At 43.9% G+C, this 26489-nt stretch overlaps 2 protein-coding genes across 6 annotated transcripts in view; one reads left to right on the top strand and one right to left on the bottom strand.

Moving 5' to 3' along the window:
- The window catches only part of LOC112993535 (TAF5-like RNA polymerase II p300/CBP-associated factor-associated factor 65 kDa subunit 5L), a 54418-nt gene extending 51937 nt beyond the window's left edge, over positions 1 to 2481 (bottom strand). For both annotated transcript variants that reach the window (XR_010388458.1, XM_064509264.1), the window contains exon 1: positions 2247 to 2481. The gene's annotated coding sequence lies outside the window, so the exon portion shown is untranslated. The remainder of the gene's footprint in view (positions 1 to 2246) is intronic.
- Positions 2482 to 2535: 54 nt separating this feature from the next.
- On the top strand, positions 2536 to 22995 carry URB2 (URB2 ribosome biogenesis homolog). Of its 4 annotated transcripts, XR_010388457.1 has the most exons (11): positions 2539 to 2702; positions 3290 to 3432; positions 5125 to 5301; positions 7465 to 10849; positions 12841 to 13001; positions 14295 to 14405; positions 15414 to 15656; positions 16705 to 16795; positions 18484 to 18623; positions 20068 to 20162; positions 22247 to 22380. XR_010388457.1 is itself a non-coding variant. In XM_064509261.1 (10 exons), exons 2-10 carry the CDS (start codon positions 3307 to 3309, stop codon positions 22442 to 22444), a joined length of 4632 nt encoding a protein of 1543 aa, XP_064365331.1. In that variant the 5' UTR covers positions 2540 to 2702; positions 3290 to 3306; the 3' UTR covers positions 22445 to 22995. The 4 variants fall into 4 exon arrangements, 3 of the variants coding, with proteins under 3 accessions (XP_064365333.1, XP_064365331.1, XP_064365332.1); XM_064509261.1 differs by lacking the exon at positions 20068 to 20162 and having other exon boundaries at positions 2540 to 2702; positions 22247 to 22995; XM_064509262.1 differs by lacking the exon at positions 20068 to 20162 and having other exon boundaries at positions 2553 to 2592; positions 22247 to 22995.
- The last annotated feature ends 3494 nt before the right edge of the window (positions 22996 to 26489 follow it).

Consider the following 26489-nt stretch of genomic DNA (forward strand, 5'->3'; position numbering starts at 1 on the left):
CAAGAATAGCAAGGTGACATTTGCAACTGCTTTGTGCAATTTGTACATCTTCTTGCTCCGTTCACATACCTTGTATACCGCTCCCAACAGTAACAGTACTGAGTGTTATGAGCACTAGCTCAAGGAGATCTCCCCCCCACCAATGACAGCAGAAACTACTTTACAGAAAATGCTTCTTCACTAAGAAACCGTGGACATCAGACATACTAACACTATGACTATAACCTCTACTTTTGTTTCAGATTTTTGTATAACTTTGTAACACTGAGCATCAAGTATAATGGCAAAGAGCAATGCCACAGGATCAGGGAAAAAGTATTCATGGTGAAGGACAGAAGAAAAGCTCAACAGCAGCAAAACCAAACTTCCTACAAGTACTCTTTATCAAGCCCTCAAAATTATAGTACATCATAAAATAAACTAAGAAAGGCCTGCCAAAATGCCTTAACTGGGTTCCAGCTGAGTCAGTTCACAACAGGTCAATGATGTAGAACTTAAAGGCAAAAAAGGACAAGTCTGCCATTTTAATCTCCAGATTTTAAGTCTCCAGCTCTCGTAACTGAAGATAACCTCCAAAATACGAAACAAGTTGAATGCACATAGCAATCGTTGTCCAAGCCTGCAGAAAGTTTGAAGCAATTGTTCGTAAGTCCTAGCAGCCTCATTATTCTCAAATATCCAGAGAGGACAATAAACATTAACACTGTTAGCTATTTCTACTGATAAGCAAAGTACATAAAGAAGGAGAGAAGAAAGACCACATCAGGGAATTTGTAAAGCTACAATGCAGCATCTTCTGCAGTGTCAAATGCTGGAGCATGTAAAGAAAGTATATTAGGTTACTTTTCTTAGAGGAACCAAAAACATGGAATAAGCTCAGAGGAGAGGCTAACTGTACAAAACTTAGCACAAGTTCCTCTTTCCTAGAAAAGCTGGAAATTAGCTGGATATCAAGCACGCAGACAAGGAAATTCTTTTCCTGACTATTCTCCCTCATGAGCACATGTTCAGGCAAACTCCATTGCCGTGAAATATTCTCACTACAGACATATGAGAAAAAACTTGAAAGCTAGTGTTGGAAATGCTGCTTTTAAAGACCCTGCATTCCTTTCCTGGCTCTGGGACAGCAGGTCCATCCTTCCTTCCAGTAGGCTGAGGAAGGGCATAAAGAACCACCAGGGATGGTCAATCTTAAAAAGCCACAAAAGCACATTTCGAATATTCTCTCCACGTCTATGGGGCAGAGAAGTACACCACCTTTTAGCCCTGTACGTACAGGCAAATTTGGAATTTACTATCCTACAGATTTGGAGTCCGACAGTACTAAATTCTTTGACTTTTAATTTCGTGATGTTAAAAATAACGAAAGACTTACAAAACTTCAGAATAAACAGGGTCTGGATAAAGTAATAAAAAGACATTACTTAAGCCAGAACTGAGCGATTTCACATATGCGGGAAAAGAAATTAAAGAAAAGATAGGTGAGCAAACAAGACAAGCTGATACAAAGACTCAGGGAGGTGGTGCAAAATGGGAAAACTGTTCCAGACAGCAGGAGCTACAGAGAAGGCTCTTCCCTGAACAGCAGTGTCCATGTGAAGAGGCAGAGAGGAAACAGCTGTGATTCCAGGAGAGGCTGTGTCCATTTGCACTGGACTTAGACTTGGTTCGCTGTCCACACGTGAAATTTTACTTAGTCCAGAGTGGGGTTTTTTTTCCCCAGCAGACAGACCCAAACAGCACGCTTCATCCGTCTGCTCTCCTCCCCGCGCCTGGGCCGCACACGCTCCATCCCTGCCCGCAACGCATCACCCTGCGCCTCCGGCCTCGCCACCAGCCTTCCTCCCGGCGGAGCCGCCAGGCCCAACGCGAGCGGCGCCGGCTCCGTCCGCGGCAGCCAGGCCAGGCTAGGCCAGCGCCCCACGAGTCCCCGCCCGGCCCGAGCCGGGGGGCGTTTTTGGCCGCTGCCTCCCCGGCAGCGCCGGGGAAGGAAGAACCGAGGAGCTCGCGGAGGAGACGCGAAAGCGAAAGCCTTCCCGAGCAGGGTGAAAAAGCGGTGCGCGCGATAAGGAAAACCACGCATTTGGGCGGGCGCCCCGCCGGTGCCGCCGGGGCTCGGCGGCCGCGGCCTCCCGGGCAGCCGGGCCGGGCCTGCGGGCCTCCGCCACGAGGCGGCCCGCGCCGCCCCGCCGCCCCCCGCGGCTCCCCCCGCCCCGGTACCGGTCGCGGCGGCCGCGGCCACTCACTGAGCATCGCAGGCGGCGGCGGGCGGCGGCGGGAGGCGCGGGGCCGGCGGGCGGCGGCGGGCACTGTCACTGCGCCGCGGGGCGGGCGGCGCTGCCGGCGCCGCCGCCTGCCCGGGCTGCTGCTGCTGGTGGTGGTGGTGGTGGCGCCGGCGGGGCGGCCCCAGGGCCCGCGGCGGCAGCGGGCGGCGGCCGCTCCATGGCCGGCTGACACACACCGAGCGCGGGGGAGGGGAAGGGGGGGGGGCGCCGCCGCGCAAGCGCCCTGCGGCCGCCAATGGGCGCGGGGGGCCGCCTCCCGCGGCCGGCGCTCGGCTAGCGCTGCCTGGCGGGGCGGCCACGAGGCCGGGTGAAGGGCCGGGGCGGACGGCGGCGGGCTGCGGGCGTGAGGCGGGCGGGGAGGGAAGGGAGCTGGTGCCGGTGCCGAAGGGCGAGACTGGTGTTGGAGGGGAGAACCCGGTGAGGGGACGCGTGCGGCGGGGGGACGGGGAGACCCGGCTGGGGGTGACGGTTGGGGGGGAGAGCCTGGGGCGGGGGGGAGGTAACGGTTGGGGGAGGGGGAGCCCGGGGGGTTGTGTGTGACGGTTGGGGGGGGCAGCCCGGGGCGGGGGGGTGGGGTGACGGTTGTGGGGGACAGCCCGGGAGTGGGTAACGGTTGGGGGGGGGAGAGCCCGGGGGGCGGTGACGGAGGGGAGAGCCGGGGGCGGTGTGATGGCTGGGGAGGGGAGAGCCCGGTGGGGCGGGTCACGGTTGTGGGGGAGAGTCCGGAGCGGGGGATGCCAGTGGGGGCCGTTACTGATTTGGGGGATGTGAGAGTCCTGCGGGGGCTGCGGAAGCCGTGGGCGCGGTATGTGGCCCGTATGGTGCAGAAGGGGCTGGGGATGCCGGGGGCGGGGAGCAACACCAGAAAGGGCACCTGCAGCTGCCCCCCCGCCCCCGGCTGCCTGCACGGTGGCAGACATGCTGGGTTGGGCAGCCCTGCTGTCCTGCCGCCTTTCCTTAATTTAACGTTTACTTCAGCTGTGTGTCTTCCTTTGGCCTCGCAGTCTCTTAGGCTGTCTCCATGGCAGCGATCTATTCGGGGATTCACCTGAAGCTGAAGAGTGCTAAGACTTCTTGGGAAGACAAACTCAAACTAGCTCATTTCGCATGGATTTCTCACCAGTGCTTTCTTCCTAATAAAGAACAAGTAAGTGCTTTTTAATGATAAATGCAGGAAAAAAACCTCAATAATTAATTGTTACTGAGGATGAACTGGTTCATAAATTTGCAAGACCAAATTGCTTAATCCTTTGCCTCTAGACAGGCAGTGCAAATATAGTGCTAGTGGTGAGTGATGGACAGTTCTTCATTTCTGTATGGCTCTGTGAAATGTTTTCATAATGTTGTTTTTGAGTTGCTTCAGTAGTAAGATCTCCATTAGGATGGGAAGAAATACTCTTCCTTTTAGAGAGGGTTGTGTGTGCCATGTCTTGGATAAATGGGAAACCACCATCTTCAGAGCTGTCATTAGAATCTTTTATTATATTCTCTACAGGACTTTAAAGCCACTGTCAGCTGCTTCCTAATGCTTCTGGTCATAGGTTAAGGACAAAAATTTGGGGTGGGAGAATTGACGGCAATGTGTGTTTCCTGGTGCTCTGAACCTTGTGCATTAGGAAGGAATGCACTCTGAATTTGTGGACTTTTCCTTGGAAGGTGGTTCAGTGTTCTCTGGAAACCACCCCCAAATATCTCCCCTTAAGTCTTTTGTTTTGACCCTGTTTCTTGAGGTGGTCTTGGACTTCTTCTATCTTTATCTTTGCTAATTAATCATTGTACAATCTTTCAGTGGTCTTCTCAGATCTAATTACTGGCCTAGGTATCAAACATGATAGTGTCTCTCTGGAATGCTTAGACCAGGAAAGTCCTTAAGCATATTTAAAATGTATATGTTATTGTGTTGAATGATTTAAGCAGTATGTAAAAAGTTCTGTCAGATATGTTTGTCTGGAAACAGCTCTGTCATGTGAACTGTAGTTTAAAGATTTGGGTCTATGCTTCTTAATTTTTGAAGTCTTTTTAAGAGAGTATTTTGAATAGATATTCTTTAAGAGAAATCTTATTTTCTATCTGTTTCTGCATTAGTTCTCACAAAACATGCAATCATTTCCTGTGCTCTAATAACTTTGAATTTTGCAGCTGTAAAAGCCTCACCAACTTTGCTAGTGAAGATCAGAGTTTCTGTGGGTGGAGGTGTTTGATTCACCAGTTTGTCCTGTGCTGTTCCTCCTTCAGACTAGCTTTGTGTAGTCTAGGGTTTGCACCTTCCGAGATCAGTGTTTTGGGTTCTTATTGTTTCAGCTACTTATATTATAAAAGCTAGTTATATGCCGTAATTTAATTTTGAAATCAATAGTTTAAATCAGTGTTTTGGGTTTTTTTTAACCTTTTCCAGTTTGCATGTGTCTAAATCCCTAGGCCTGAATTCCTAAGTTGTAAATTTAAACCTGCCAAGAGTAGGATGTGAAAGGTATAGTACTTGTCAGAAAGTGAAAATCATCTGATTTTTATGGTCTCTGATTCAAAAGATCATCTTTACTAATTAGTAGCAAACGTCACACTTATACCTGCTGCTTAAGGAACTGGTGAAAGGACGGTAGGGTGTTGACTCCTGAAAGCTGTTTTGTGAAGTTGCAGGGGAGCAGAGCCAAAACTGGATTTAGGATAAAGGGACTTAACAATTTAGGTCTTGATTGCAACCCGCAAGGGTGGACTTCTCTGCTTGGACAGAGCAGTTCTCGGAGCATGGTCTGTGCTGTAATTGTGAAGAGGCTCCTCCTTTTGTTACTTTTTCATATGGGGGTTATAAAAGATCACTCCTTTTCTCTTTTGTTAACAGGTATTACTTGACTGGGTAAGCCATACATTGGTTTCATACTACAACAAGAAGCTTGAACTGGAGGATGAAGTTGTTGAGAAACTCTGGACATATCTAGACAATGTTATCCACAGTAGAAGACTACAGGATCTTTTAAAGAATGGAAAGACAATCAATCTCAGTTTTTCTATTGCACAGGTAAGTAAAATTATGCTATATTGTAAGATGGTGGATAACAGTGCAGTATCCACTACCATATGTGACCTTTCCTCACAATGGAGGGTGTTATATGAAATACATAATAATTAACCTCATGCTTTCAGGATGCTTACTGATAGACCTTGTCTCTTTCTGTTCTGCAATATAGTTTATATTTGTGCAGAGCTAAGACTAAAGATGGCAGAGCTTTCTAATAGTAACCTGAAACTTCGTCTGTCTCTCTGTCTTTAATTTCTGCAAACTGTCAGAGAGGGAACTCGTTTAAGTATTTCAGTAGGTAAGTAAAGACTGAGTTCCATTTATTACTCTTGTGTTTAATTTACTGTGTATATTACCACTGTGCCTGGAAGTCTTGATAAGAGAGAGATTTTCCCTTGCTGTGGAGCTCATCAGCATGTTTGGCTTGAGTACGTTTACTGTGAGGTGTTGTTCAGCTGACCCTGCCTAGGAACTTGCAGCTGCTTATGATGACTCTGAAGGAGCCATTCCTTTGATTCCCCCTTCTCCAGAGAGCTAGGTTCCCCTCTCCCCAGCAACTGTACTTCCTGTACTGCTATATCTGTGTGTATGCTTCTCTGGGCTATTTGTGTATGTGCAGGTACATGGGAGAAGATCAAAGTGGGCTTTAACTGTTACTCCCTTGGCATGCATCTGGCACAAGACACGTTTTTGGCACAACTCTCCTCATTTTCTCTTTGTTTGTGGAACCCTGCATGCTAGACTTACAAACCTGGAGAGAAGTTGCTGTGCTGTGCTGGAAGTATGAACAGTGTTCGCAGGTGAAAGTCTGACTGGGAAACAGCAAATGTTTTTTGTCAGCTGAAATCCTGTTGGTCCCATAGCTTTCCATTTTAAGTGCTATGTTACTCAGCATGAGTCGAGTTAAACCAATTTAGTGGTGACACCAATTTGTTATTGGCCTGAGCAGAAAATTAGTGAAGATGTCAGTTACAGTTTAACTTGGCCCAGAATTGAACCACAACGTGTAACTCCTTATGCAGGCTCCTGGTTACAGAAATGGCAGGGTTAGTGGATGTCTGTGAAGGCAGCCAAAATGCCTAGGAAAATAGCCTTTGTAGTAGTGGTCTGGATGGAGAGAAGTAGGGCAAGACTGTTTATACCTGCAGAATGAGTTGTGAAGTACACGGAGTTGGTTGGATGAAAGGGGCTGTGCTTCAGGGGTGTTACAGAGATAGCCTGCTAAATTTAAACATGACCTGGGCTTGAAAACCTGTTTGGTTGCAGATAGGATGAGAGTTACAGGCCAGAGTACTCTAATGACCAAGGAGGAAGGTGGTAGGGAGAGTGCTGTGGGAAGGATTTAGAAATCTGTTTGAATACAGCGGACCTTGAGCCGAGGAGATAAACCATCCACTAGGAGGTGCCAAGGGGACAGCTGAAGTTTTAGTTATGGAACAGAGGCAGATTTGTAAATTGTCATTTAATGTCTTTGCTGACAAGATTATCTGGAGGTGAGAAAAGGGAGCAAATAAAAAATGGGATCCAAGGAGAAAACCTTGTGGAAATGACCACAAAACGTTTGAGAAGAGGAGGGGAAATTGATGTTCAAGTAAATGTTAATTCTTTAGAACAGTTACAGGAGAAAGGACAGTCCTTCAGCTTCCAGATATCGGTGAGGGAAGCCTGGGCTCTTCTTAGAACATAAAAATGATATTTAGTCATGGGCATTCTTACTAAAAAAGTGTCCTGGACCAAGGATAGGAAGTGGGGTGGTTGTTTTTTTGTTCTGTTTGTTTGGGGCAGGGGGGGGAATGAGGAGGAATAATTTCAGGGACCTTGCAAGGAGGGAGGGAATATTTCCCTCTCCTCCCTGTCTGCAAGACTAACTGTTAGGTTCAAATGTGTGTAGTCTCTGCTGTTGTCAGTAGCAGTCATGCTGAATGAGAGATTCCTCATGCATCCTGTGGCGCAGACAAATGAAGGGACACTGTTCTTGCCAGAGGAGCTTCTAGTCCGAGACCTACGACACAGGAGGCCCAGCAGCAGCTGTTGACAGATCTCTGTTCCTTCCCTCTTGCAGGCAGAGCTCACAGAAAATGATGTTGGCTCATTATGATTGGCATGATCTTTCTGTGCAAAATTGACTGTGGTGTGTGTTTGTCTGTTTCTTCCAATCTTCAGGTCATAAATGAAAGGTTGTCGGAGTCCTGTTCTCAAAAAACACAGCAAAACATCGGCACAGTGCTGAGTTGCTGCAGTGGTATCCTTTCTACTCCTTCGCTCTCCATCATTTACACGGCTAAATGTGAGCTTTTGGTTGATCTCCTCAGCAAGCTGTCTGAGCTGGCTTGTCAGCAGCTGGCTTCTGATGATGCTGTGGGCTCCCAGCTGTTCAGCATTCTGCAGCTTACCTTTGCTCAGTACCTCCTGATCCAGAGGCAGCAGACCAACCCAAATCGTGTTTTTGGGCAAGTGACAAGCCATTTGCTCCAGCCATGTCTGCTCCTGAGACACTTGCTGACTGTGAGGAACTGGACACAGGCAGATGACAGCCATGTGCGCCAGCACTGGAGCAGGGAAATCCGAAATCAAGTAGAGATTCTGCTGCAGGCTGGGCTGTTCCAGCCTGAGCTCTTCTCATCCTACAGAGAGGAACTGCTGCCAGAATGGGAGCTCCACGAGAAGAAAAAAGGAGCTTTGAAAAGTCGCTTACTACCAGTTGACACAGTGCGGACCAAGCTGGGCAGTGGCTTTTCTGAACCTGCACTCCATGGGGCCGTTGTAGCAGGTTCGGTGTCCCTGCTGTATAAGCTCTTTCTGGACTCTTACTGTAAGGCAGAAAACCACCTTGTGTGCTTCCGCATGTTCAGCAGGCTTTTTGACTGTCTCAGGCTCTCTGGCCTACAGCAGGGTGTGAGGGAGGACGTGCTCTCCCCTGCAGACTGGAGCACAGAGCTGTTTGCCCTGGAACAGCTTTTGAACTTGGTGCTTAGCAGTGATATCTACAATGTTGCCAGTGACCGCATCCGGCACAAGGGGATACAGTTTGGGTTTTACCGCAATCTGGCGCAGATGCTAACGAGTCACTCTCAAGCTTCCATCCCTGCTTGGTTCAGATGTCTCAAACTCCTGATGTCATTAAACCACCTGATTGTGGAGCCAAACCTGGGCGACTTAGTGGCCTCCGCTTGGATTGATGCGAAGGTCTCTGAGACACGTACAAAGAAGCCTCAGGAGGCTCTTATTGGCACTGTGTTTCAGACTTACTCCAAGCTGCGGCAGTTCCCACGGCTCTTTGAAGAGGTGCTCTCAGTCATTTGCCAGCCAGCTGCTGATGAACTGAGGATGCCTATCTTGTCTGCTGGCCTGACGGCAAAGCTTCGTGAATGCCTCCTTGAGCTGCCACCCAACCAGATTCTGGACATTCTGTGTCTCTTAGTGGAGAAGTGCCAGACTCTTATCATTCCTGCTGTTGAAGGTGATTCTGACATGGTCTTGAAGCTGATGTCCGTCAGCTCAGTGCTACACACTTTTCTGTTCAACATGAGGAGCCTAGATGATGTCACTCCTTACCCTATGGTCCTTCGCACTCAGAGTCTGCTGGCAAAGATACAGAAGGGAATAATCCAGCCACTGCTGGAACTGCTGCAGGCTCCTAGGGGAGAAGAAGAGAAGCCAGAGCTTTGGTTAAGGAAGGCCAGTGACTCTGCTCTACTCCTTGTTTACACTTGGGTTGAAGTAAACACCTTGTTTGGTGTTAGCTGCAGTAAATATGTGTCTCCATCAGCTGATATTGCTGTTACTGCATCTGCTGTAAGGCACTGGGGCATTTCAGCTCTCCTCCCTGGTGTGGAGGAACAGTGTTGGGAGAAAGTCATGGCGCTTGCAAGTAGTTTTGCCTCTGCTAGTAAATATTGCTTAGAACTGCTTACACTCCAGAAAATGAAGATGATCTTAATGCAGACGAAGGGTGATCCCCAGGCCTTACAGCAGGCTGCAGCTTTCATCCTGGAGTCTGGGAGATCCAGCATGAACAGGGGAGAAACTGAACCATGGGATGGAGATATAAGTGCAATAAATGATCTCACCTACCCCACAGCACACTGGCACCTTGTCGTTTCCAACCTGACTATTCTGTTACCGTATCTTTCCTTGAAAGATGTAGAATACATTGCCAGCGTGCTTCTGGAGACATTAGTATCAGCCAAAGCTCAGGAAGTTGATGGAGACCAGGAGCCTTCCATCAGCATTGGAAAGATATCTCTTGGTTTGCTGCATAGTCCTTTTCTCCCAGAAATGAGGGTGCTGCATTGTGCTTTTCTGAGCAGCCTTATTCATCAATTCAGTAAGGTGTTGTGCTCCACTGCTGCGGATTCTGTAGATCTGCCACTTCAACAGCTGTCTGCAGATAACATCTCCTGGCACGAAGAGATTCTGTCTCCTTGCAGAACTGCTGAACTGGTGGAGACACCATCAGAAAACAAGCTGCCGAAGGATGAACTCAACTTATCTTGGAAAAAGCTGGAGAAAGCTGCCCAAAGTATTTTATTGCTAGTGAAAAACAGTTCTCCTGTCATTCTGAAAGAAGATCAGCTAGAAAGCTGTTTGTGTTTGCTAGAAATTACTTCTCTTCTGAAACTAGACAATCTTTTTCCCTCAGACTGTATCCGGTGTTTTCTCTTGCTGCTGTCCTTGGTGGCCAATACCAGGGCTAATGTCTCTTGCAGTAAACTGTTATCATTGAAGTTTTTAAGGACCTGCTTCCACCTTCTGAGGTGCCTGCAAGCTGGTCGGAATGCCAACTCTGTCTTTAAGGTTTTTCATGCCAGTGATGCTCTTGAGGCTATAATGACCTCCCTGTTTACTGCCAGCAAATTCTTCACTGATATTTTGACTGATCCTGCCTGGGCAGAGTGTCTCCAGGAAGCTCAAACGTTTTTGGAGCACTTTCTTCAGACGATTGTTGAACGACGACAAAGTGTGAGAATCAACTTGGAAAAGTTCATGTCTTTCTTGGTGAGCTGCAAGCCAGATGCTGGCTCAGCCAGAAGTAAATGCTGTAAAAACTGGAATCCTGCAGCTGGGCAGCTGCTGCTCATGGCATTTACCACACTGTGTCATGTAATCACACTTTACCTTCCGCAGCAGCCAGAAAAGAAACTGCAGTCTGCAGATGTGCTGTCTGCTTTGCTGGAGCCAGCAATTCTGCAGATGGGAAGAGCTGTTGAACATGGTCTTCAGAGCAACATGCAAAACCAGCCTTTGCCTATAGCATTCATACCATCTGTCACTACTCTTCTCAAGGCAGATCTGAGCCATGCCCTCAGTAAAGAGGACTGTCAGAAGAACCCTAAAATGCCCAGTGGATTTTTGGAGCGTCCGCATATTAAACTGTACCAAAAGTTTTACTCTCAGATACTGAGAGACCTGCCCTCTGCAGGAGGTCATCTCCAGTTCCTTCAGTCTGCCCTGCAGTTCTTAACAGTCTTCTGCTCAGTACCAGATCTGTCTCCTGGAAAAGAAACTGCAGTAACTGTGATTTATGCTGTAAAAAAGCTTCTTGCTGGTATGAAGGCTCCTCTTTCCCATTTCCTTTGCTAATTTTGCAGCGCAGAGGCAAGTTAGAAGTCCTTTATAGAATTTTTAAAAAGCTGTATGTTTTGTATATCTGTTCACTTGTTTTAGCCTACTGCTTTATGCTTCTTTAAATACCCAACAGAAAAGTTTTCACAGAGGTAATATTGTGGTATCTGGACCATAGTGACCATCTAATTTGATGTGGGTATCCTGGAAGATCTTTCTAAATATCCATGGATTCTGTATCCTGTGGTTATTTTTTCCTACATGATACACTAAAGGGAAGGATAACTTTGCTTATCTTGGAACTCTATTACCAATAGTAGCTTAGGGGCTGAAGCACCTGGTTTTCTTCCATCTCTGACCTTTCTTGTTACGTACTGAAAAATTTTTATAGGTAGCTGTGCAGACGGTCATATCAATTTCAGACATCAAGGTGTGGAAGTTGTCCTTGATTCTCTGAGATTATAATATAGCTCTTAGTAAAGAGAGCTGATTTCCTCATTGCCTCATGCCTGTAAAGCATTCTGAAAATAACCAAAATGTGGTAGTACTTTCAGAGGCATGGCTGAAGGAGCACTGTTCTTCCTCTCATGTGGTGGGTATAGTAGGCTGCACTGAAGTGGCTGATGTGCATGAGCTCAAATAATCTGGTATGTCTTACCCGAGGATGTCAGAACACTTTAAAAAAAAAAAAAGATGAATATTTTTGTCTGTATCTGATAGATGAGGTATTAAAGAAGAGAAGTCATCTGACTATCAGAAATGCTGAATACCCATAATTCTGACAAAGTCTGGGGGAAACTGGCAAATTGATCGCTCTGTCCCCATCAAACAAGGAACCAGGGCTAGAAATGGCATGAAAAACCTTTTCTTCTTGCTAGCCTTGTGGCATAATGCCTCCCTTGTATTGTCTTATTCAGAATGTGAGATGAACTAATTACTGCAAATGAGATGTACCACATGAATGTAACTGTCCCCTTTGCCTTTTCTGAACAATTGGACTTTGTCTTGCTTTAACTATGCTCTAGCATACTACTGTCATTCTTTCAGACTTTACGTTGGCATTAAGTAGTTAAGTCTAGAGCACAGCTCTGCATGGAAAATCTGATCCTCTACTTGCACAGTTGCGTTTCAGCTAGAACTGTTACATGTAGATACAGGATTGGTGTCTTTCTTCTCTGGTCTATGTTTTGATCCTCCAGGGTTTTGGGGTTCAGTACAGGGCAGCATGAGAGCAGGGATTCTACAGTGGGACTAAGGACCATGAACAGTTTCAATTGCCGTAATTTTTCTGCTGATTTCTCTCTGTTGCCCTGTGCTTCACTTTACTAATGTAAGACTGGTAAAGTGCTTTAGCCTGGAGACCTAATTAAGCACTATAAAAAGCTATAAGAATTTCTGAGTATGTAAGGTATTTAATAAATTAAAATATGCATTCCTGTTGAAGAAGACTTTTCAGCATTGCCACAAATCCTGTGGACACTTACAGAACTAAAGAATAAGACTGCAGAATAGGTCAAAATTGTAAGCTCGTCTAGACTAGATATGTAGCAATAACTGAATTTGTAGAAGTGGAGAGTATGGCTTATGATCAGCAAAAATAAACTTTGTCAGCTTAATGCCTTTATGATTTGTGATAGCTCTCTGGCCAACATGCATACTAAAACCCTGCAGCTTGCCTAGTCCATTCCCCTTGCTTATGTGCAAACTTTATCACAGCATTTCCACAGTGAAAGCTTTTTATGAGTATGATGACTGGTCTGTGAGCTCTAGTGCATGAAATATCCGAGAATGGCAATTCCTCACCCTAGCAGGAGAGAAGATGAAGGGAAAGCATGGGGCAATCTATGCATGTAATTGTTGAAAGGATACCCACAGAGCTGTCCTAAAGTTTGATTGTTTTTCTCCTCTTCTTACCTATTTTAGTCCGTGTCTTGTAAAGTAATTCAAAAGTGTGTGTTTCTCTTGAATATGCAGGTCCCGAGATCACAGTCCAGGTGATTCAAAATATAGAGATGGAACTGACTGGGGTGCTTGTCCAGCTGTTAGGAAACTGCTCTGCTGAAGAGTTTTATGCCATAATGAGGCTAGTGCTGCAGGGACTTGAAGTGAGGAATGTTTGGCAACAGAATGCTAAAGTAAGGAATGAGTTTTGGGTTTCGTCATGCTTTTCTTCAATTTTCTGTGTCTTGAAAAATTGTTAGCTGTATGACATCTGATAAATATTTTTTCCTCTTCCTACTTTATGTTCGTCTGTCAGGTAGAATCAACCTGCATGGCTAAGGGCTTGATGACTGTGCTGAAATATGCTCTTGACATAAATTGAGACAAATAGAACCCTCTGTGAAAGATTATGGCAACTTTTGGTTATGGAAAAAACTTTCTGTCCTGTTCAAGGATTTAGCAATTCTGATTTCATGTACTGCCAACAGAAATCACTTGGGATGTGATCTTATAGGCCATGCTGAAAATTTTTTTTTTCTACCTGCTGATCAGAGTTCTTGCACAACAGACACTAACAGTCAGTGAGTTTAACCACCATTTGTCTCTGGTTCTTCAGAACAGGGTTAAAAGGCATGTTACTTTTAAAATGCTAGCAGTTCTCTGAAACCTAAACTGCACCCACATTTTCAGTATCTATAAAGACTCTTACTCTGTAATAATCAAACACCATTCAGTAGCTTTTTAAATAGTGTGCCTTCCTCCAGGGAAGCTTAAGCAGCAGGAATAGCATATGGAATGCCTTAAAGCTACAAAGCCAGATGTAGCCTCTATAGAAAGCTCAGTGACTTGAGAATGAAACTCATATTAAAACTAGGATGTTTATCTAGCTATCAGTCTTATTTGTCAGAAATGGGCTTGAGTATGCCACATCAATACCTCATAGGTCTTTTTTGAAAATGTATCTGGAATTCCTGTAATATTCATACATTCCAACCACCCAACTGTATAGGCATTGGAATATGTATACACGCACTGTGAGGTTGAAATACAGTGATAAAAGAGCAATCGGCTTTGTTTTGTAATATATTTGTTTAATCAGTCTGCCATCACAGCTAGCAAGTAAATTCCCTCCTGTCACCAGCATAGCATTCTTAATGTTACACATTCTCTGCTTCCCTCTGTTACTCAGGAGGAGTTGGAGGAGGAAGTTTTCCTTTTGTAAAATCGCTTAAATATTTTTATGCCATAAAGTGATTCTAAAATAGATGCAGTGCACAGTGTATTTAGGCAGATGCTGCTCAGCATATTTAATTTTGCTGAGCTGCTAATCATTTTGCCGTTCACAAAGATGTGTTGTAAGAGAGTTTTCATGTGTCAAGGCTTTGGTAATGGCCAAAACTGCCACTGCCCTTGAAAGAGTTCTGCTGTACTAGAAATGAGCCAGTGCCTCTTGTACCCATGACTGATTGTTGATCTGCTTTCTGCAGGAAGTATTGTCAGCTGTTACTCTAATCAAATTGTTGCTCAGCTGCCCATTAAGTGGAGACAAGGAAAAAGCTTTCTGGTTTGCTAGCCCACAGATAATCACAGCTTTAGCTGTAAGTATCTCTTTATTGTAACTTCGTTACCTATCCCTTTCATTTGTTGGAGTCTGTGATGATTGCATCTGTAAGGTACTTTTTCTTCCCAGTATTCTCTGTGTAACTGGGGATACTGGACAGAACTTCAGATTCACTTGCACTGTTTGGTTTAGACCCTTTCTAGCCTCCTTCCTTAAGTAAATGTTCTGTGGGCATAGTGTGTAGGTCATCCACTTCTTATTAGCATTAATTTTCTAGGGCTATGCTGTGTAATCTGGAGCTTGTGAGAGACTTGTTAGGCTGCAGAGAAAGGAGTCTGAGTCTCCTGTCCTTCCTCTTATTCAAAAGAGAAGGAAACTGTCAGCTTAGTTTCTGCTGTGACATGTGGCTAACAGCAACAAAATGGGGGGGGGGGGGAAGTGCTCATAAAAAAGTGGGGGGTGTGAAAAAGAAAAAAGGCACTGAATTATGAATAGGAAACTTGGCAGAAAGTAAGCAACACCAAGTTTTCCATGCTTGACTGTACAGCGTACAAACCTAGTGATGTAGGGTTTTTTTCTATTGTGGTGACAGTCTCTCTAGCCTAGAGTTTGTCTGGTGTTGGCTCTGCAGTGCCTGGGAATCTTGAGGACAAAATTTCTGCTCTCTCCGAGGGGTCTGCATGGTGCTTGTGGAGGAGAGAACTTCTGGATCAGTGCATTCATGTGAGGAGGTGCAAAGAAGTGCTGGTTATTGTAGTCCTTCTGCACCTTTTCTAAGGGACTGGTGTATAGCTACAAGTCCATGCTTATAAGTGTGTGTGTGTGTGTGTGTGTGTGTGTGTGTGTGTGTGTGTGTGTGTATTATATCCTCTGCCTAGTATACAGCTACAGCAGAATAGCTAAAGTGGAGGTGTCTCCCTACCATGACAGCTTGCACTAGTGTAGTTTTACTGGCTCATGTCAGAGCATTATGGCTCTCTGGTGTTTGAGTATTGGTTGTAGGTGGGTAATGCACACCTCGTCTCTGCTTCCTGTCTTCATGTAGATGCAAACCAAAGAAGCCTGTCAGGACCAAGCATTGATTTCCACCATAGTTGTACCTATCCTGGAGACCACAGCAGTTCTGCTAAGGCAAGGAGAAGGGGTTCTCTTGAACCCTCACCATGTGGCCTTGGCATTCAGCATTCTCCTAACAGTCCCACTAGATCATCTGAAGACAGAGGACTATAGCAGTGTCTTCCTGGGAGTCCATGAAGTGCTCTTCTCTATTCTGCAGTGTCATCCAAAGGTACCTTTGAGGGGGGTGGGAGGAGGGGAAGAAAGTAGAAAGAACTGAGACAGAGGCCACTGATCAGAAAAAGTTTTAGCTTTGAATTAATTTGTCCTGGTAATACCAAAATGCTTGTAGCACTTATGACTTAAAAGGTTGGGAATCTCAAAATTGCATCATTCCAGTTGCTCTCCTGCTTTTTTTTTTTTTTTTTTTTAATACCAGCATTGTTAGAGTCTTTGGCAGCAGATTGCTTATAAACCTCTGAGGCTAGATTAAGGTAAAACTTTCCAGATTGTTCATGACACAGTTCTGGAAACATAAATGGCTTAGGCACTACAAGTCTAGTCTTACTGGAGATCAAGATTCTGCAGGCCTTTGAAAATAGGGCTGGGACATGTTAAAATCAATGTTCTTCAAACTTTGTGCCATCGTGGTGTTCTTGTCACCCTGGCAGGGGAAAGTGAAGGCATGCCAGCATGTATACAGGGCTAGAACTACTCACACAAGGAACATACAGGCAGGGGAGGAGGAGAAAGGAAAGAAAGGGGCCTCAGGCATTTACATCAGGACAGAGAGTGAAGAATGTTAAAGATAGGGAAATATGCCAATTCTAAAAGCAAGGCTAAAGTGCCCTGACAAAAACACTGTAGTAGAAAGCTTCTATCCAGATTGTTTTTATACAGTGATCTCTAGTGTTACCGGACCTTTAGTCTATCATCCGTTTGGCTACTCAGGTTCTCGACCAGCTAGAGCAAATTCCCCAGGCATGAATAATTCACTAATTCACTAATTCAGACTGCTTCATGGATATAGGGTAACTCTAGTGCAATTTACTTGGTATTTATATATGAGTACAGCCAGGAGTCCTGCACCAGGATTCTCGTGTGCTGGGTTCTGTACAGATGCTGGATGGAAAGATGTTCTCTGTTTCTGACAGCTGTATAAGTTATATAGCTTTCCGCACAGGATGTGAATGCGCTCTGACTGTGGGGTGGTGTACCACTGCCTTCTTCCCTCTGTTTACCTCATAATCTCTGGCATTTTTCATTTCTTGTCATTGCAGGTTATGTTAAAAGCAGCACCGTCTTTCCTGAACAGTTTCCATCGTCTGGTTGTTTCTGTTATGCACGAAGGGCGTCAAAAAGGAGACAGAGGTACTATATCTTTTCCACTTACACACTGTATTCTAATCTTGTATATTTTAGAAGACGAGGTGCAAAACAGGGCAGCCTGTGACACCACAGGTAAAATCGTCAAAACCTAGCTGTTGCATTGAAACCATTAGCCCTATCTGTACTGTACATAGAAGTGAGGAGAAGCTTTGTAACATCTTGGACTTACAAAGATAACTGATGCTTCTGTGGAACTGTCTCCAGACAGCACTGCTTTGGGTGAATAAGGTATTCTTCACTGACTGGCTGGCAGATAAACAGGAACCAGGAGGGCTGGCTGTGCCCAATTTCTGCTCTTCCTACCAAGCTTTGTGCCTGAAAGTGGTGTAATTTACAGCATGGTGGCTGTGAACTCCAGTGATCAATGTTAACATGCCTGAGTGACAGCCCCAAGTCAGTCCTACTGAATGGAGCTTGTCAAGACTGGAAGTGTGTTTACTACAGACCTGAATTTTCACCAGTCTGTGCTATGCATAAAACCAGGATCTTGCACATCTGAAGCATCAGTTTAGGTTAGATGGTATGTCTGTATGATTAAGGAATTACAATTGTTGGAGCAAGTATCTCAAGAAGAAGGAAAAAAAAATTCCTGTGCTTGAAGTTGTGAAGCAATTTGCATTGGCCCATGAATGTGCAGGTAGCTAAGTGAAAGAGGTTCACAGTGATTAAGGTCATCATCCTGTACTTCATCTTTACACTGGTCAGGAAACAAGTAACCCAGTCAGTCAGAACGGTGACATTTTGAGACAAGTGGACTTCGTGGCCTGCAATTGGCTGTGTCCTAGCTCTCCTCTGATGTCCCACAACTTATTTCACATTCAGATTTGTCTCAGCTGACCATGAGGACATGACTCAGTGTCCACAACTGTGGACAAACGTAAATTTATGCATCATGGGTGAATACGCTAACACATGCCCAGTGGGAGCAGAAGAAATAAGTTCAACTGGTGCCAAACTCAGAGAATTTGCCTACTTCTGTAATACTCATGTGTACATAAGAGAAGGAAACTTGGGTACAGGGCATCCTCAAGTTTAAAGACGTTGTTTATTTTTGCAAGATTTTGTTATTTTCATAACAGGTAACATGAAAGCCATTTCCAGACTTTCTTTCTTCCCTCTTTCTATTAGTTATTCTCAATTACTGCCTAGTGAAAAAGAAAGTAAATTCTCAGGTGCTCTCTTCAGTTTCTCTTTATCTCCAGTGCTGTGGCTTCTGTTGAGATATTCCACATAACAGATCTCATCAGGAAGCTTTCTTAATATGCTATTTCCGAGACATCTTCTGATTTCCTGTCAGGTAGGGAATCTTATTTCCCAGTCTGCTTGTTCTCTCTTTCACAGCAGTGGTTGGAGGACTGGATCATGAAAGGGACCACAGCTTCTGCTTTTAGCATTTCAGCATATAAAACAAATGCTTTTTGCCTTGCAGTGCGTGTGAAATTGGAATCACCGTGCTCTTATGGCATTACCATTGTAGGAGAGACATGGAGGGATGTGAGGGTATGGGGGGGTCTCTCAGCTGTGTTTTGATAACAAGAAAAAAGATTAAATAGGCAAGCTGATGATGGCTTTAAGTAGTTAAGGAATCACAAAAGATTGCTGTGTGAGCCTTTGGACGTTTTTCTAATATTCTTAAGCCTTGAAAAAATGCAACTTGTTTTCTGTTCTAGGCAACGCAGATGAATTTGAAGTTAAACTGAAATGTGCGCACTTGGTGGAACGGATGTATACTCATATTGCTGCAGAAACAGAGGAATTCACTGTGTTTTCTGCCTTCATTGTGGCCCAATATGTGACTGAATTGCAGAAGGTAACATGTACTTATCCATTTTGAAAGTGCTATGACAGTGGGCTGACTTTGGAGTTGTGTTTTAAAGGCAATTGTGCTGAGTTTTGTAAAATCCATTAAGTTATAAAATTTGCAGTGCATCATGAGAATACGCTTCTTCCAGACTGCCAGTTATTTTGAGCAAGGGTTCCTGAGGATCTTTCTTACCCAGATGCTAAAAACTTCTGAAGGAAGAAAAAAAAGGGGGAGAGGGGCAGAACAATGCAATACCTTTTTACAAAAACGCTTTGCTTTTCCATCGTGTTTTGACTGTTGTTTTTTCTTCATGTGGTAGTTCACGCTTTTCTCCCAGGTAGTCTCAGTTGTTCAGGATTGATATTAGTTAGACCCCCATCTGTCAAAGCAATGGAGGAAAAAAATCCCTCAGGAAAATATTTTTTACTCTAGTCTAAATGAACAAGTGAATGGAAAAAATATTTCCAAGCCAGAGAAGTGGTGGCTTTTCAACTAATTCTTCCGCATCAAAGCTATCATTCTCATCCTTTCTGAGAACAACTGTTGCTACTATTACAGATGCCAGAGCAAGGTCAGTAGCTCCTCACATCCAGACCTAACTTCAAATGGTTCTTCTGTTAGAGGCTAATGGATTTAGATTTCACCGGGGTTTGAACACTGCTTGCATTGCCAGCACCTGGAAGTCAATTATTTGTGCTTCTAGCCTGGAGTTGGGTCAGAATACAGAAAGGAAACTTAGTCTGTATTTCTAGGCTCTCTTAGCACAAAAATATTTTAACTTAAAAATATCCTGTAACTAAGAGCTTAAACTCAGTTGCTTTTCTATTGCTTGGCTATTTTCAAAGGTTTGGAAGCAAAATGATGGGATATGCCAGTTTTTAGGTGTTTTTTTAGCTTTCCTTGTGAGTCACTTACTGTTTATGTAGTACGTAACTTTGCTAAGCAAATACTAGGGACAAACTAATGGTAAGCCTGCTTGCGCTCTAGTTAACTAGTTCTGAACCTCTCTTAATCTGCTCATCACTGAATACAGAGCCTTCACTCAAAGGGGGGCCTCATTTTAATTGTCAAATGATGTTTTCAAGCTTAAAAGGGCACTTATTAGGCTTGAATACAAAGTCTGGTAAGACTTTTAGGAAAGTTTTGTGTAGAACTTTCACTGATACACCACAAGTGATGGATGATTGTTGAAACAACGGACAAGTAATGTATGTATGGATCCTCTGGGTATGGAAAGGGGAATCTGTGAAATGAGCCCCCAGACCCTATGACAAAGGGGTGTTTTCTGTCTTTGATGGAATAGATACATCATAGGTAGGTGATGATTTATTTGTCTGTTAGACTGATAAGAATTGATAGAACTCAGGAGAATCCCATCAGAGGAAGTGGAGGTTTCAGCATGCCTGTCTTGCGGAGGAACCTACGCATCTCCTTTTATGCTACTTTACAGGGAAAGAAAAGAGACCGTCTCTAACCATTCATCTCTTGCAAGTCCAGATCAGTGGCTTTCAGCCTGTGATCTGAAGACCCTGGGGTCTGTGACAGGTAACTAAGAAAAGCAAGTTGTCAGTAGCTTTGCATCTTTATGTGGGCATCTGCACGCTTACTGGAACCCTTTTTAAGGGTCTCCAAACTAAAACTGATAAAAGTTATTGGAATAAAAATAGTCACTTATTCCTAAGCGTAGTTCTGGAACTGTTCCCCCTCTTGAAAAATCAATGCTTCCTCTTTATGTTAGGAAATATATATCCTTGTGAATGGTTCAGTGATAACCTAGGAAGATTTCTTGCTGGAATAGGTGGCATCTATAGCCTCTTTCATACTGTTGTTGGTGCTTTTGCCATGTTATCTCTGAGCTGTTGCTTAATTCAGCAGAAGTGAAATACCTCTTCACACGCTTAATGTCTCCCATCAAGAGCGCTGTAATGCTTGACAAATTGGTTGCACTAACTATATAGAGCATAAAACATTTATAAGCGTAATTAACTGCCAGCCAGCAGTGGCAGCTGTTTAAATCTTTGGTTCTGCTTCCCACAGTGTTATTGGATGGTGTTTAGGGGAAGCTGCACTGCAAAGCAAGAATGGCCCAAATAAGGCGTGGGTCCAGATTAATTTGTGATGTGAGGGATGCAATTCCATCAATCGCAGCTCTGAGGTATCTATTTACACCAAGAAGGACACCTCATCCTGTCATGTCAGGAGCTGTGGGTTTTCCTTTCCTCATTCTCTGAAATCATTTCTCTGTGCTGGAAAAGGAGAGGCAAGCACAATGCATTCACTAGGAGTGCTGCTGCAGTTGTTATGCTCAATTGTTCTGTTACTTTAGTGCATGGTAGGGAGAAATAACATCTTTTATTAACCTTCTACTAGATCAGCTGATGTAGGGGAAAATGACAAGTTTTGGACATGTAAACTCCTCAGGGTCACAAATGCAAAAACAGGCTTATGTACCTTAATATTTGCTGTATATTTTCCCCAGTTGTATCAGCAAATCTAATAAAATATATTGCTTATTCTGTATTTAGGGCAGGATGAGCAGGAGCCTGACACAGTGATTAGGAGTTCACTTCATTAGTGGAAAGTTTATTAGTTGCCTCAGGAAGAAAGAAGTCTGAATTTTAATGACAGCCTTTTATGTAATTTTCATTAGGCCTGGAGCGCAGAGGCTTAGATCTGGAGGCATAAAGCTAATTTTGGGATTCAGCACAGATAAGACCTGTTTCTTGGCAAAAATAATGTGATTATGCCAGAGGCCAGCACCACCTAAGGCAGTGAAGCATTTAGCAAGTGGTTTGCGAGCACAGGACAAATCCAGTTTGCCTAGAGCACCAAAGGACTCCAGAGTCAGCACTGACATTTCTGGTTGTAGCGGCTGTTCTGTTGGTTGAGCGAGGCTGAGCAGGGGATAATGGCAGGAGCAGGGCACTGAGTCAGGAGTTTTACTTGTACTCTCAGTTCTTCCTTCAACTTTCTGAATGACTTCTGGCAAGGCACTTGATTTCCAGTATTAATGTAGATCAAATAAATACACATCTCCTGAGCTTTTTGGAGGCTCCTTTTATTAAAGCTTGTAAAATACATTGAAATCCTCGGATACAAATTGTTAGATAAATATTAAATATCAAGTTGTTAAATGATAAAAGTTAAAATTGATTGACTACCTAATATAAATGATATGGTAGCCTAAAGGAAGGGCTCGTTTGAAACTAAGACTTAAGTACCATACAGCTAATGTGCTGGTACTGTCCAGGCATAATGAGTTGTACAAAATCTATTGAAATCTATAATCTAGGGCAAGTATTTCGGGTTTTTTTAATTACAGCTTTTCTGCTGAGGAGTTTTCACGTGATTGCAAGATCATCAGTGTCTTTACCGCCACAGCAGTGTGTGTATAGTTGCACTCGTATGCATTTTATTGCAAGAGACATGCTTATTTTGCAAAATATGTTTGCAAAAAATCATGAAAATACTGCATAACTTGAAATTTTGGATTGTATCTAGTGGATGATTCCAGATGGTCTGATGCATTGGATTACGTGTTGTCAGCACTTAAAGTATGCCTGTTGTGGAGATGGTGTTCTCCTGCCTTTGTGTCTTCAAGTTTTAATGCAGTTTTGTTCTTCTCATAGGTGACTCTGCACCCAGCTGTGAAGAAACATCTTACAGAAGGGATATATCGCATCCTTGACCTTTGCATTGAACGAGACATCAAGTTTTTAAATGCGTCATTACCAGCAGGTGTAAGGGAAGTCTTTAAAGATCTGTACAATGATTACAACCATTATCACAAAGCAAAAAAACAGGGGGAGGAAAAATATACTGCATGATGAATCCTGCCCTGTGCTGCATGATCAGTTATGATCTGATCTTGTGGAGTACTAAGAAAATCTGCAGTTTCTGTTTGATTCAGGATGTCTAGTAGGATCCAAAGGGCTTCATTTAAACATAGATTGCATCTCTCTCTCTACAGTCAACCTTTATAATGGGGGAAAAAGGGGAATTAGGAGGAGAATGTGCTTTTAGGTCTTTTTCTTCTGTCTGTCATGCATGGCTGAATTGCTGCACCTGTGCAGGCCCTGAGCAAACTTACTGGGAGCCATGGGGAGCTTGCTGCAGGCCAGCAGCAGATATCCTGCTGCAAGCCTTGCAATATTATGGGGATCTTCGGTGGAAGCAATGGTCTGTGGTGTAAAAGCCTGCGAGGGTTAACCCCTGCTCTCGCTTACATGGTAGGCAGAATTAAACACAGTTAGAGCACATATTTTTATGCCATATTATGTTACATTTGTACTGAGGATATGTGTGGATGTTGTACATCTGTACAGTTGGCTACTGTTACAATACTGTGGAAATACAGTAAAAAACTTGAAAATTTGTATCTCTTTGCTTGATCAGTTTTGCTGTTGAGCCCAGCCCTGAGCAACCTGGTCTGACCTCTAGAGGTCCCTCCCCAAATGAATTATCCTATGATCCAATGCTAATCAAAAATATTGACTGCTTAAAGCAGTCAATTTACTGTCGCTAAGCAGTTACACTTAGTCATCTGAGTTGCAGTAGCTCTTAGTGTATTTTTAGCTTGTGGCAAATGCTAGGTGCTGAGACCTCTTTGGGTTGGGCCAGGCTGAGCCTTGTTGCCTCAAATTCACTTCAGATTAAGAGGAACCTTGGATTTATTGCAGCTCAGCTGACAGTAATTTGGTAAATTGTGGTAAATTAACCGCATTTGAGCCTGTAGGAAGCTTTATCAAATAGCTCTGTTTGATTAGCCAAACTATAGAAATTTATTTGCTTGAGAATTATGATAGAGGCTAAAGCTTCAAACTCTTAAATAACCATTAAAAAAAATCTCCTTCACATGTACCCACAGTTAGTAACAGGAACTCGTTACTCTGTCACAGAGATACCTCTAGAGTTGTTGGGTTTTCAAAATGGTTATCTGCTTTGATGTATGGGGAAGGGATGGGCAGAGGAAAGACTAGAATATGGCATGCCACTGTGTTTGAAAGGAAATAAAGTAATGGCACAGCACAAACAGAGTTGAAAAGTTGGTGTGGGTCAGAGCCTGGGAAGGGCAATTAACCCTGTGTTAAGTGCACAAGGCTGTGAGTGAGTGAGGCGCCTGCTACATTTTGGAAGGGAAATGTGAATGAGTGGAGTGCAGTCAAAGGGGCACCAGGAGAGGAGGGCTCGAGGGTGAAGACAGTTAATGCCCTAGTAGAAGAAGGAAGGTTGTGAGCACTGGGAGAGGATCTGGACAGAAGAAAGTGAAAAAGGAGAACAGGATTTGAACCAGGGGAGGAAGGAAATGAGGTGGCGTTTCTGGCTTGTAAGGGTCAAAGGTTCCCCTGATAAAGCCATGTGACTGCAAGCCACACACAGCTTGAAAGCTCACCCCTTTACAGGAGATGTACTACCTAAGGTGTTGGTATCAATTTTGTTTCATCAATTTTAACTTCTTGGCTTGGAAAGTAAACATGTAACTGACATGTTATATGGACAGAAATGTTGCTTGAATGAATGAAGAATTGAAACCATGCCAAAATTAAAGGTTTATTTTCAAATCCGCTATCCAACTACTACTCATCCCACAGTCATCCTCCTTCCCTGGACTAACCATCAGAAATCCAAAACACAAAGCAGCATTTTTGCATAGAAGTTACAAGGAGGTTAAAAAGAAGACTGTATTCACTCACTAATCCTAGATCTTTGTCCAAGAGCTGCTCTGAGTTTTTTAGCAAGAATAAATTAAGTCACTGGCATCGGACCACCTACTGAGAAAGCGGACTTTGTTTTATTGAGTATTCCGGTTTGGGTGCAGTGTTCCTCTTCTGTCACATGATGGAGCCATCCTGCAAAGGTATAAAAGCACCTTGTGAAATCATAGCTTCAGAGCTGTCTTTTCCGAGGCCGAGTTAGCTAAGGAGCTCTGAGCACTAGGAGGGTAGTGGATTTGGAAGTCATGTCTAAAGGACAGGACTGAGACCTTTATTTAAGTTTAGCATTGACTGAGTGGACCTAAACCACACTCCTAATAGACCTTTGCAACAGGGAATCTTGGCCTGTTTTCCAACTGCTGATGCAGCCTATCTCTTCTGAGGGTTTCTCACTGCTGCTGGGTTGACAGAATATCTCTCACAGACAGTGCTGTCAGGTGGTGAGATGTGGGTCCCACTGGCTGTGCCACAGGCTCAGGCTGTGTCCCTGGCTGTTTGTTATTCGTACCAGGGTAGTGCCTGAGGTTCCAGCAGAGGCTGGCTCTGCTGTGCAACCCCCCCCCCCCGCCCCCCCCAAAACCCCAGTTCAAATAAAGAAACATGATGGAAGAGGAGCGTCACAACTGGCAAAGATTATGTTAGTTTTATTTATTCCCGCCCCCCCCCCCTTTTTTTTTCTTTTTTGGTAGCAGCTTTCTGCTGCTGTGGAAATCAGCAGATTTTTCTGTTTGTCTGGGGGTAGGGCTTGATGCTTAGTTCATATTGCTGTAGTGCATAAAAATACTCAAAAGAAAGATGTAAGGTGGTAGAATTTATTTTGTTGGTTTAGAAGGAATTTTTTCTCCTAGTCTTAACTATTGGGAGAAGATGACAGTACTTTCCTTTGAGTTTGAAATGGTTAAGTAGCTTCATGTTTGTTTGCTTCTTGATGTGGGTCTGTGGCTGTTGGAAAATAAAGGCTCCTTTTAAAGCTTTCTTTATGGGTTAAAACATTATAGTATGAAGAAAGTATTTTGATAGATTCCCATATCATTATTACTGTACCATTAAATGTCTACAGTGATAATAGTTATACTGGGACTGTTTAATCTCTGTATATTACTGACTTGTAAGGACACTTGCCTTGAGGTGCAATAATTGCTTTTGCACTTGAGGTACATTCTAGCCATTCAGATAGAGAATTGGATTTGTGTCCTAAACAGTATTTGCAAGAATGGAGAAATGATTTTGGGGGGCTTTCAGTGAGATATCTGCTGTATTTTTCAAAAAGAAACAAAGAAGAGTGCCATTGTAACGTGTCTGCTACTGCTGCCATTTACCACTATGCGTTCAGTGACATCTTATGCAAATAATTAAAATTTCCAAACAGCAAGACACTTCTGTTAACTGTATTCGCACTGGAAGACTTGTCAGATGGAAGTGAGTGGAAGTGAAGCCTGATTTGCTATAGAATAGTAACAATTTGTAGTCATGCATTATTAAAGTATGAAAAAAGTTTTCTTGTTAACTTTAAAGCCTGGAAAATTCATGAGAGAAAATGTGTGTCCCTGTGAACTTCTCAGAAAGCTCACAGTCCAGGAGACTGCTCTAGCAAACCCAAATCTCTTCATGGAGATTTGTCATTTAATCTATATTCTTCCCAAAATATCAAGTGCCTAAGTTGTATTGCAGTCTCTTTCTTCCTGAGGAAGGACACTAACTTTTTTTGTTTTACACATTTCTAAAGATAGTAATGAAAGAAAATGGCAGAAATGCATTTTGTCCTTTGGATGCCCATTTCAGCATGAAAGTAGAATGGCAAGAAGTATGGGTCTGCAATAACTTTTCAGCAGTAGCTGCTTGGTCCTTAGGTATAGAGTTGTTTGTGTGTCAGAGTAAGCCTCTTCCAACACAGTTCTGGGGCTCTCCTAAAATTGGTGGAGACCAGCTTATACTACCCCAAAGCAACTGGCACTGGTTTGACTACTTCTTGCAAAAGTTATATTCAAAATTGCTTCTTTGTGGAGGCGGGGCAGGGAGCTCCACAGATTTTTTCACTCCTAACTAAACAGTCTTTCATGGAGGCTGCCACATATTCAAGGCCATCTTCTTCCTACAGGGTAGTCTTTGTAATGGCTTTTTGACTGTTCCCCACCGCAAAAAGACAGGAGTCTTTCTG

This window comes from Dromaius novaehollandiae, chromosome 3, assembly GCF_036370855.1.
Source record: "Dromaius novaehollandiae isolate bDroNov1 chromosome 3, bDroNov1.hap1, whole genome shotgun sequence".
Taxonomy (NCBI): domain Eukaryota; kingdom Metazoa; phylum Chordata; class Aves; order Casuariiformes; family Dromaiidae; genus Dromaius; species Dromaius novaehollandiae.

Excerpts from the sequence above, each read along its gene's own strand:
- URB2 (XM_064509261.1), top strand. The coding sequence starts at position 3,307 with ATGGCAGCGATCTATTCGGGGATTCACCTGAAGCTGAAGAGTGCTAAG. Across the intron at positions 5,302-7,464 it reads TCAGTTTTTCTATTGCACAG|GTCATAAATGAAAGGTTGTC; the intron begins GTAAGTAAAATT and ends TCCAATCTTCAG. Across the intron at positions 10,850-12,840 it reads TGTAAAAAAGCTTCTTGCTG|GTCCCGAGATCACAGTCCAG; the intron begins GTATGAAGGCTC and ends TTGAATATGCAG.